The sequence below is a fragment of the Oncorhynchus masou genome, chromosome 5 (assembly GCF_036934945.1).
Source record: "Oncorhynchus masou masou isolate Uvic2021 chromosome 5, UVic_Omas_1.1, whole genome shotgun sequence".
NCBI lineage: Eukaryota > Metazoa > Chordata > Actinopteri > Salmoniformes > Salmonidae > Oncorhynchus > Oncorhynchus masou.
In genome coordinates, this window is record NC_088216.1 from 17,445,493 (window position 1) to 17,455,761 (window position 10,269).

The following is a 10,269-nucleotide window of genomic DNA, read 5'->3' on the forward strand; positions in this document are numbered from 1 at the left end:
TAGTGAACTGAATAGTATGAATAGTATATTTTAGTATACAGTATGTACTCTTATATATTTGTTTTATAAAAAAAAAAACATTTCAAAAGGGTTACATTTGAGGTAATATTTTTGAAGTCATTAATTTCTGTTTGACACAGTTTTTATAGGTTACTGAAATCGAGTCTGTATAATTCATGTATCTGAAGATTGAAGAGACATCGGATGAACTCTGTGTACTGTAATCTAAAAGTAAATGTGTTCCATCATTTCGATATCGTCTATCTGCTCATTCAGGGTCAAAATAAACAAACACATTAAGATAAATGAAGTTCACTTTCCTTTAAACCAACTACTGTACTGGACTGGACTGTACACACAAAACAAACATCACTCAATATGATATAAGGCTGCAAAGTCAACAGTAACATAATGGATCTGGAAAAATAAGTTATTTGACCAAAATTATATTTATCAAGCTTATTTATATGTCACTAATTTCCAAGGACATTTGCAAGACACATATGCCAGTGAACAATCAACACATTATTAAAATATTTTTAAGAAGAACAAACATATTATGAACAAGTTGTAAGAATAACAATTATTAAAACTTGTAGTCAGAGCATATTTTAACCCACAAAACATGCTTTGCGCCAGTTGTAAGGATCAGAATGCATTAAATCACATCAAGTCCCCCCACCACCTGCCACAGGTGAAAAATCCCATCTCTCTCCTTCCACTCAGACAGCTGTTGCAGTGATAACAAAGCATGGTAACACTGATCTCTTTGTTAAGCCGGTGGTACCAACAAGAAGGAGGTTTTGATGTCAGGCCATTTAGCCTGGGATTTACAGACTGTGGGGTGTATATGGGAGTAAGTGGTTCACCTGTAGTGGACTGTAGTGTGTTGATAGAGGGTTGACTTGAGTGTCGACTTGAGAGAGGGGCATTTGTCCCGAGATAGGACACTTCTGTGAGTGTTTCTGATCCATGAGCTTTAGGGGGAGACGGGGTAGTGTGTGTGTGTGTGTGTGTGTGTGTGTGTGTGTGTGTGTGTGTGTGTGTCAGCACTCTCTCCTCTCCTCCCCTCCTTCCCCAAACATATGGTTCTAACACCTCTGTGTCAAAAGGTCGTGTTTGAGAGTTAACAACTTAGGTAGCGCCTCACCACCTCCCCTCCCTCCCTTCTTCTCTCCCTCCTTCTCTTCCTCTCACAGCCCTGTAAATTAAACACATTCCTCTCCACCTCTGAATCTCTCCTTCATCACTTCTTTTCCTCTTTTCTGATTCAATTTCACCTCCCCCAAACTCTCCATCCCTATTTAACACCAATCTCTTCAATTGACCAAATGGCCCACCTACCACTCTTACCCCAATAAGATGAAAGAACAGCTCAAGCGCATCAAATCCCCCCCAAAACCAACATCCCAATCGTTCAGATAAATAAAAGCCGGTAACTGGATTCCCTGTTTGTTTATCTCTAGGATACCCCATTCCTCCCTCCCTCCAACCCCCATCCTGTCCTCTTTTATATATTTAGTGCAGCTAATCCATTTTACTGTTTTGTTTTGATGTTTCTCCTGGTTTAGGTTTATCCCTCTAGAGTGTGTGTGTGTGTGTGTGTGTGTGTGTGTCTGGACTATCTAGCGTCTGATTGACTCTGTTGGAATTCGGGGCTCTGGGAGTCTGGAGCTTCTAACCCAGTAGGTAGTAATTACTTCACAGCAAGCTAATGCCAACAAGCAGGAGGAGACAGGGCGTGTAGGGAGGGGGTGAGGGGGGTGTAGTGTTACCCCTGTTGTCTTTCATCCAAGGACAATAGATGTATCAGAAGAGATGTGAGCTCTCTGCCCCTCTCTCCGCTGCTGCTCAGTCATAAATAACTTTAGGATGGGCTTTGGAGGGAATAAGAGGGAAAAGTGGAAGCTTTTGGTGGCGTATGTGTGTTCCTTAATGCCTGTGTGTGCAAATGTGTGTATCTCTTGATGATTGTGGGTCCTGACCAGATTTGTATCCTTACTGACCCCTTGCCATGAGTTAACCCCCTAATGCCCCCCCTTCCCAACCCCCCAAACCCCTCTGGCTTTTTGGCTCTGGCCACCTGGTTTCTATAGGTTACAAATAGGCAAAGCATTTTGGCTTAATGCGTTCCAGGCCATTTAAATTACACTAAATGTGGGCGGCTGGTGAGCGAAGGGAATAAAAGAAAGAAGGATATAGAGGGTCAGCTGCAACATAAAGGTCATCACATTGACCCCTAATGATTGATTCCTTAACAAGAATAAAATCCCCCTAGAGCTAGCTTGGAGAGAGACACTCCTCTGTCAGCTTCCTCTCTCCTCTCCTGGCCATTTATCGTGTTGTTCTAATCTAAACATCTCTTTCCATTTGGGGAGAGCCATAGTAACTGCATCTCTTTCCTCCACTCTCTCTCTCTCTCGCTCGCTCGCTTTCTCTCTCTGTCTCTCTCTCTCTCTCTCTCTCTCTCTCTCTCTCTCTCTCTCTCTCTCTCTCTCTCTCTCTCTCTCTCTCTCTCTTGCTTTCTCTCTCTCTCTCGCGCTTTCTCTCTCTCTCTCTCGCTTTCTATCTCTTTCTCTCCCTTTCTCTCTCTCGCTTTCTCTCTCTCTCTCGCTTTCTCTCGCTTTCTCTCTCGCTTTCTCTCTCGGTTTCTCATTCGCTCTCTCTTCTCTCTCTCTCTCTCGCTTTCTCTCGCTTTCTCTCTCGCTTTCTCTCTCTCTCTCTCCCTCCACTGTGGTCCTCCAACTGCAATCATTAAAACCTGATAATATGGGACTGATGCTCTCTGGAATCAAAGTTAAGCGCCTTAGAATCTCTTATTCTCTCTCGCTTTCTCTCTCTCTCACCCTCTCTCCACTTTCTCTCTGTCTTTCCCTCCACTGTGGTCCTCCAACTGCAATCATTAAAACCTGATAATATGGGACTGATGCTTAGCCGACTGGAATGGGACCCAAAGTTAAGCGCCATTAGAATCCACATGGGATCTTATTAACAGAGGGGTCTTACTGGGCTGAATCAGGCTATTCTGAACAGGTTTTGCCCTAGGAGATGACGATAGGAGTTGGCAAGACCACACAAGCAGATCTAGAACCAAGTTAGTTTTGCTGTAGCAGCTGATAATAGGAGTTGGCAAGACCACACAAGCAGATCTAGAACCAAGTTAGTTTTGCTGTAGCAGCTGGTAATAGGAGTTGGCAAGACCACACAAACAGATCTAGAACCAAGTTAGTTTGGCTGTAGCAGCTGATAATAGGAGTTGGTAAGACAGCGCAAACAGATCTAGAAGCAAGTTAGTTTGGCTGTAGCAGCTGATAATAGGAGTTGGTAAGACAGCACAAACAGATCTAGAACCAAGTTAGTTTGGCTGTAGCAGCTGATAATAGGAGTTGGTAAGACAGCACAAACAGATCTAGAACCAAGTTAGTTTCGCTGTAGCAGCTGATAATAGGAGTTGGTAAGACAGCGCAAACAGATCTAGAAGCAAGTTAGTTTGGCTGTAGCAGCTGATAATAGGAGTTGGTAAGACAGCACAAACAGATCTAGAACCAGCAGCTGATTAGTTAAGACAGCGCAAACAGCTGTAGCAGCTGATAATAGGAGTTGGTAAGACAGCGCAAACAGATCTAGAAGCAAGTTAGTTTGGCTGTAGCAGCTGATAATAGGAGTTGGTAAGACAGCACAAACAGATCTAGAACCAAGTTAGTTTGGCTGTAGCAGCTGATAATAGGAGTTGGTAAGACAGCGCAAACAGATCTAGAAGCAAGTTAGTTTGGCTGTAGCAGCTGATAATAGGAGTTGGTAAGACAGCACAAACAGATCTAGAACCAAGTTAGTTTCGCTGTAGCAGCTGATAATAGGAGTTGGTAAGACAGCACAAACAGAAGAACAGCAGCAAACAGATCTAGAACCAAGTTAGTTTGGCTGTAGCAGCTGATAATAGGAGTTGGTAAGACAGCACAAACAGATCTAGAACCAAGTTAGTTTCGCTGTAGCAGCTGATAATAGGAGTTGGTAAGACAGCGCAAACAGATCTAGAAGCAAGTTAGTTTCGCTGTAGCAGCTGATAATAGGAGTTGGTAAGACAGCACAAACAGATCTGGAACCAAGTTAGTTTGGCTGTAGCAGCTGATAATAGGAGTTGGTAAGACAGCACAAACAGATCTAGAACCAAGTTAGTTTGGCTGTAGCAGCTGATAATAGGAGTTGGTAAGACAGCACAAACAGATCTGGAACCAGGCTAGTTGATCCCTACTTGACTCTACGTATCAGGCCAAGGTCCTTCTGGTTTCAGCCATGCAGGCTGGTGCTGTGTTAAAGTAAAGATGGTAGATGAACGAAGATGTCACATTTCCAGTCTGCTTAAGGGATGGCTCTCCCATAGGCACCAATGCATTAGCAGCTGGGTCTGGTCTGCTTAAGGGATGGCTCTCCCATAGGCACCAATGCATTAGCAGCTGGGTCTGGTCTGCTTAAAATGGCTCTCCCATAGGCACCAATGCATTAGCAGCTGGGTCTGGTCTGCTTAAGGGATGGCTCTCCCATAGGCACCAATGCATTAGCAGCTGTCTGGTCTCTTAAAGGATGGTCAATGCATTAGCAGCTGGGATGGCTTAAGGGATCTCCCATAGGCACCAATGCATTAGCAGCTGGGTCTGGTCTGCTTAAGGGATGGCTCTCCCATAGGCACCAATGCATTAGCAGCTGGGTCTGGTCTGCTTAGTTCATTGACTATATATAAAGAAATGAGGGAGTGTGATGAGTGGCTCCCTCTTCCACCTCTGGTTAAACTACATTGCAGTGGTCCCGTAGAGCAACATGGACCGTGGCGTTGACAGGTGTCTCTCCAGCCCTGAAACAAACACCTGATTCAACAAGTCACCGCCTTGACGATTGGTTGATGAGTTGAATCAGGTGCTTCAGTGCTGCGCCTGGGAAGCGAAGCTAACTCACACACTCAACATGCAGCTGTCTCAGACCAGGGTTGCTTACCACTGCTTTACTGGGCCTGTGTAGTTCTGGTTTATCTCCAGGAAAAGTCTGTCTAAAAATAGTGATTAGCTTCCCCTTCTGTGAGCAGCAACACTGTGTGTGCTGTGTGGGATGTCCAGTGTTGGCCACCATAGTACTTTCTTATCTGTGCAGTGTAGTGCAGGGCTGAGGAGCACATGGGGTTGTCTCCTACAAAACGTCCCTGTTACTCCCCGGCCTTGTAATGAAAACATTGACTTTTGGGAGAAGCAATACAGCGATCTAGTTGTTCTTATGAGGGGTGTGGAAGGTTTTTCACATGACAAGCTAAGGAACTTAGCTGTAAGTCTTCTAAAACACAATCCAAAATCAGGGTTAAAAAGCATCCCATAATGCACCAGCAGGTTACTCACATGACTTGGAAAGGGCAGTTGGGTGTGTGAAGGAACTTGAGCTCTCTGATGCTCCTCTGAGGGACGGTGTTCAGAGTGGAGCGACACCAGCATCTCTCTACCAGGCTGATGGGCTTAGCTGAAAACAACAACCACAGACATAGTAAGACACTGCACCAGGTACCAGGTACCAGGCTGATGGGCTTAGCTGAAAACAACAACCACAGACATAGTAAGACACTGTACCAGGTACCAGGTACCAGGCTGATGGGCTTAGCTGAAAACAACAACCACAGACATAGTAAGACACTGTACCAGGTACCAGGCTAATACCTGAAAACAACAACCACAGACATAGTAAGACACTGTACCAGGTACCAGGTACCAGGCTGATGGGCTTAGCTGAAAACAACAACCACAGACATAGTAAGACACTGTACCAGGTACCAGAGAATGAAAACAACAACCACAGACATAGTAAGACACTGTACCAGGTACCAGGTACCAGGCTGATTTCTATGTCTTAAAACTACCACAGACATAGTAAGATAACCAGGTACCTATCCCAGCTCACAACGCATGACGATAGTTAGAGCTGAACCAACAACATGAGACTCAACGCCTCCAAAATGCAACAATCATTGCAGGCAGGAAACAAGGATGAATTTGATCATTTCATATCAGAGTACTTAGAACAAATATGTTTAATCTACTGTCTCTAACCCCGACAATGCATGGGAAAGTATACCGTACAGTTAGCTGACTTTAGTTCCAAACTGGGATGAATTTGTTCAGTTCATATTAGAGCTTGTAAGAACAAACAGGATAAAGTAGAAGACAGATTTCCGTTGGAGATTAAATCCATCTTCACTGTACTTCAGGACAGCAACAGCTCCTCGTCAGTGGTGTGTGAGATGGGTTTACGCAGTGTTACAACCAGGTCTCATCAATAGCTCACACACACTCACACACTCTCACCAAACTTTCACAGTACACACTCAACACTACTCTACTTTTACCTGTTGTTAATCATCTTCACATTCACTGGGGTAAACTCCAGTATTTCTGTTAAATCTGTGTACAAAGCTGGGGGAAAAGTCCCGGACTTTCAACTGGCCTGCGGAGCATGGCAGAAAACTACACTTAAGATAAAACTAGCAAAAAGAAGCATTTGAAGAAGATTACTTGACTATGTTGTTCAGGGTCAAATACCACTTTGAAAGCTCTGAGAGGAAAATGCATTTCATTTAAATAATTCAATCAAACTGTTATTAGTTATTTATACATTTCAAATAAAATGCCGTTAAGACAAAACAGCACACATGTCCATGCATTTAAATACATACCTCAAATAATCAACACACATTCCCACCAAGTACAAAACTACTGTATTTAACCCTGACAATGCATGAGAAAGTACACATTTACCTGCCTTTAATTCCAAATGCAAGGCAATTAAAAAGAGATTAGTCTGCCACACACACTCACACAAGCGTATGCACGCACACATACACACATGCCTACACACATGCCCACACTCATGCCCACACACACACACACACACAGACACACAAACACACACACACACACACACACACACACACACACACAGAGAGAGACTCTCAAACCAGCGCTCATTGTCCCATCCGCCGTCATACTGCCTTTTCACTATGAACATTCTTGACACAGCTCTCTATCCCAGAAGAGTCCTTATCGTTCTACTCCACTGGGGCTCCCAATGTTTTCCTCCTTTCTCAAAGCTCCAAGAGCACAAAGCTTAGATTCTTATCAAAAGAGTCCCTTTAAGAAGTAGGCTACATTCTTAGAATGATTGCATATCACCCCTGGTTCCTACTGGTTCCTGAAACTAAGAATCTTTTTACTCAATAGCACATACTCTGGCTTTTGCCTGAAATGTTCTTAGATTCAGGGATTTCAGAGGGGAAACCCTGCTGGAAATATCACACAAGATTAACATGAAACGTGAAATTCTTGATAACCTGTTTCCAAGAATGATTTTTATTTGTTTTTCTTTGAAGATGGGAAGAGGTCAATTGGCTGAACATATATACATGTCTCTTCTCCAGTTGCCTTGTGGTTCATGAAAGACTCTCTCTGTTTACTTTAAAACACTTTGATATTTACATTCCTTTCCTTTCTCGAATCTTACATCTTAAACGGAGTACAAACGGCTCCCTTGTTTGACTGTGGGATTAAACCGCGTTCACATTAATCCACTGCAAAATAAACAACAACAGGAGAGAGAGAAATCCGAGAGAAGAGTTGAATTGAAGTTAGCTCAACCTCTGCTGTGTTATGCTAAGCATGTTGTTACTACCCCTAGCCAGGGAGACCCTGACTGCATATTAAAGACTACAGGATGGCCGGGGTGATGGAGGGGGTAACTTGTATATTTATCTGTTTTTTTTTTGTTGCTTTATTTTAACTAGAAACTAATTAGGGGCTAAACAAAGCGGGTTGTGAAAGAAACTAACTAAATCCCAAATGGAACCCTATTGCCTATTTTGTGCACTTCTTCTGACCAGAGCCCTATTGGTTTCCCTGTGGGCCCTGGTCAAATGTAGTGCGCCGTATAAGGGAATAGGGTTCTATTTGGGAAGCAGGGTTGTAGCTAGATGCTCACTTGTGGCCGGGTGCTGTAAGCAGTATGCATAATGAGCCGGTATTAGCATGATAATAGAGCCTGATAAGGTGGAGGGTCATTGCTGTGATATTGGTTTGGGGGAGACTTGGTCATTTGGGACACTGACTCCCTGACCCATCATCCTCTAAATAGTAACATCTTTCTTTCTTTATTTGACAAATAGTTTTAAATGTTCATTTGTATGCCGTTAAGACGTAAGATTTGAGGAATTAAAGTGGTTGGAATATCAAAGTGTTAAAAGCAAACAGAAAAGTAAAGTTTTACAACAGAAGGCAACTGAGAAGATACATAAATAATGGCCAAAGTCAATACAAACACAGACATTTCCAGAATAATACAAATAACCATCTACTTACAATCCAACTATACAAACAACAACAATTCAACAAATGCAACCAGTTTGAGTATAACATCCACATCACATCACAACAATTACTTACTTATTTTACCAAAACCAGTCAAACATCAAGGAGCCAAAAGACAACCTCTACAACCACAACTCATAACCACAAGTGATTCTGCTGTGTATCCCTTCTCTCAGCAACACCAGCCAAATGTCACAAACACATCTATTGTAACAACACCTAATCAAATTCAACAAAAATATCAAGACAACCTCCACAACCACCAAAACGTCCTCCTTTTCTATAACAAATCACATCCCCAGACATTCTAGAACACATATATAAAGTCTCTCTTTGCTAAGTTACTAAAATGACTAAAATAAAGAGATAGATAAATAAAGATAGATAAAACACTAGAAAGAACACACTAACACACTTTTAAAAAAGGGTTCCAGAAGGGTTCTTCGACTGTCCTCATAAGATAACACGTTTTGGTCCCAGGTAGAACTCTTTTGGGTTCCATGTGGAACCCTCTGTGTAAAGGGTTCTACATGGATCTCAAAAGGGTTCTTCCTGGAAGCAAAAGGGTTCTACCTGGAACCAAAAAAGGGTTCTACCTGGAACCAAAAAAGGGTTCTTCAAAGGATCATCCCTTTTATGTTTGAGATGGCACCTTTTCTTCTAAGAGTGTAGAAGACATGCCCAGACAGATGAACCATCCCCAGACCAACTCACCCATAGAGGGAGGTACATCCATGGCCACAGCCAGTAGGGCCAACACAGCCAGTACTTTGACATCCATGGTGGGCTGTATGTAGTAGGATGGAGTTACAAGAGGCTCAGGGCTCAGCTTCTCACAGCTACTATCCAGCAGGGCTCAGTGTAGACTGACTGTCAGCTCCTCTCTGCACACTGTTAAAGCACGGAGGCTGAGGGAGAGAGAGAGGGAGGGGAGAGAGAGGAGGGAGGCTCCTAATTTCTCAGGAGGAGGCGGGGGGGGGGGGGGTTGAGCTGCACTGGCTATATGAAAGGCAGAGACTTCCTCGATTGTAAATGTGCTGGCTGACAATCAAGAAGAAATTCTCTTTCACTTGTAAGTTATTTCTCTCTCTATTACTTTCATTCTCTTTCTCGCAATGTCTCTCTTTACGTCTCATTTTCCTTCTCTCTCAGGTCTCCTCTCTTTAGCTTTCTGTCTCCCTTTCTCTCCCTCCCTTTCACTTTCCCTCCTTCACCTTTCTTTTCCCAAACTCCCAAACTACCCCCTCTCTCCATTTCCCCCCCTCTTTTCCCACTCTCTCTGGGGCTGTCAGTCAGACTATTTGGAGAGCCTGAGCTCCCTGCTGCTCGCCTAATATTGTTCCTATTACAGCTGAATGGCTGGAGTGTTATTGTTTACAGGAACACTGCCTGCTCCCCCACCTCTCTGGCTGGCCTGTGTCTTCCCAGTCATCTGTCTCTCTGGCTGGCCTGTGTCTTCCCAGTCATCTGTCTCTGGCTGGCCTGTGTCTTCCCAGTCATCTGTCTCTGGCTGGCCTGTGTCTTCCCAGTCATCTGTCTCTGGCTGGCCTGTGTCTTCCCAGTCATCTGTCTCTGGCTGGCCTGTGTCTTCCCAGTCATCTGTCTCTGGCTGGCCTGTGTCTTCCCAGTCATCTGTCTCTGGCTGGCCTGTGTCTTCCCAGTCATCTGTCTCTGGCTGGCCTGTGTCTTCCCAGTCATCTGTCTCTGGCTGGCCTGTGTCTTCCCAGTCATCTGTCTCTGGCTGGCCTGTGTCTTCCCAGTCATCTGTCTCTGGCTGGCCTGTGTCTTCCCAGTCATCTGTCTCTGGCTGGCCTGTGTCTTCCCAGTCATCTGTCTCTCTGGCTGGCCTGTGTCTTCCCAGTCATCTGTCTCTGGCTGG

The 10,269-nt window shown here is 44.1% G+C and overlaps 1 protein-coding gene across 1 annotated transcript in view; it reads right to left on the reverse strand.

The window, feature by feature from the left end:
- cxcl12b (chemokine (C-X-C motif) ligand 12b (stromal cell-derived factor 1)) overlaps positions 1 to 9,283 on the reverse strand; it is a 15,631-nt gene extending 6,348 nt beyond the window's left edge. The window contains exons 1-2 of the mRNA XM_064961936.1: positions 9,105 to 9,283; positions 5,382 to 5,499 (exon numbers count right to left, since the gene is read on the reverse strand). Coding sequence (XP_064818008.1) covers positions 5,382 to 5,499; positions 9,105 to 9,171 — 185 coding nt within the window. The 5' untranslated portion in view covers positions 9,172 to 9,283. The remainder of the gene's footprint in view (positions 1 to 5,381; positions 5,500 to 9,104) is intronic.
- Positions 9,284 to 10,269: the final 986 nt, after the last annotated feature.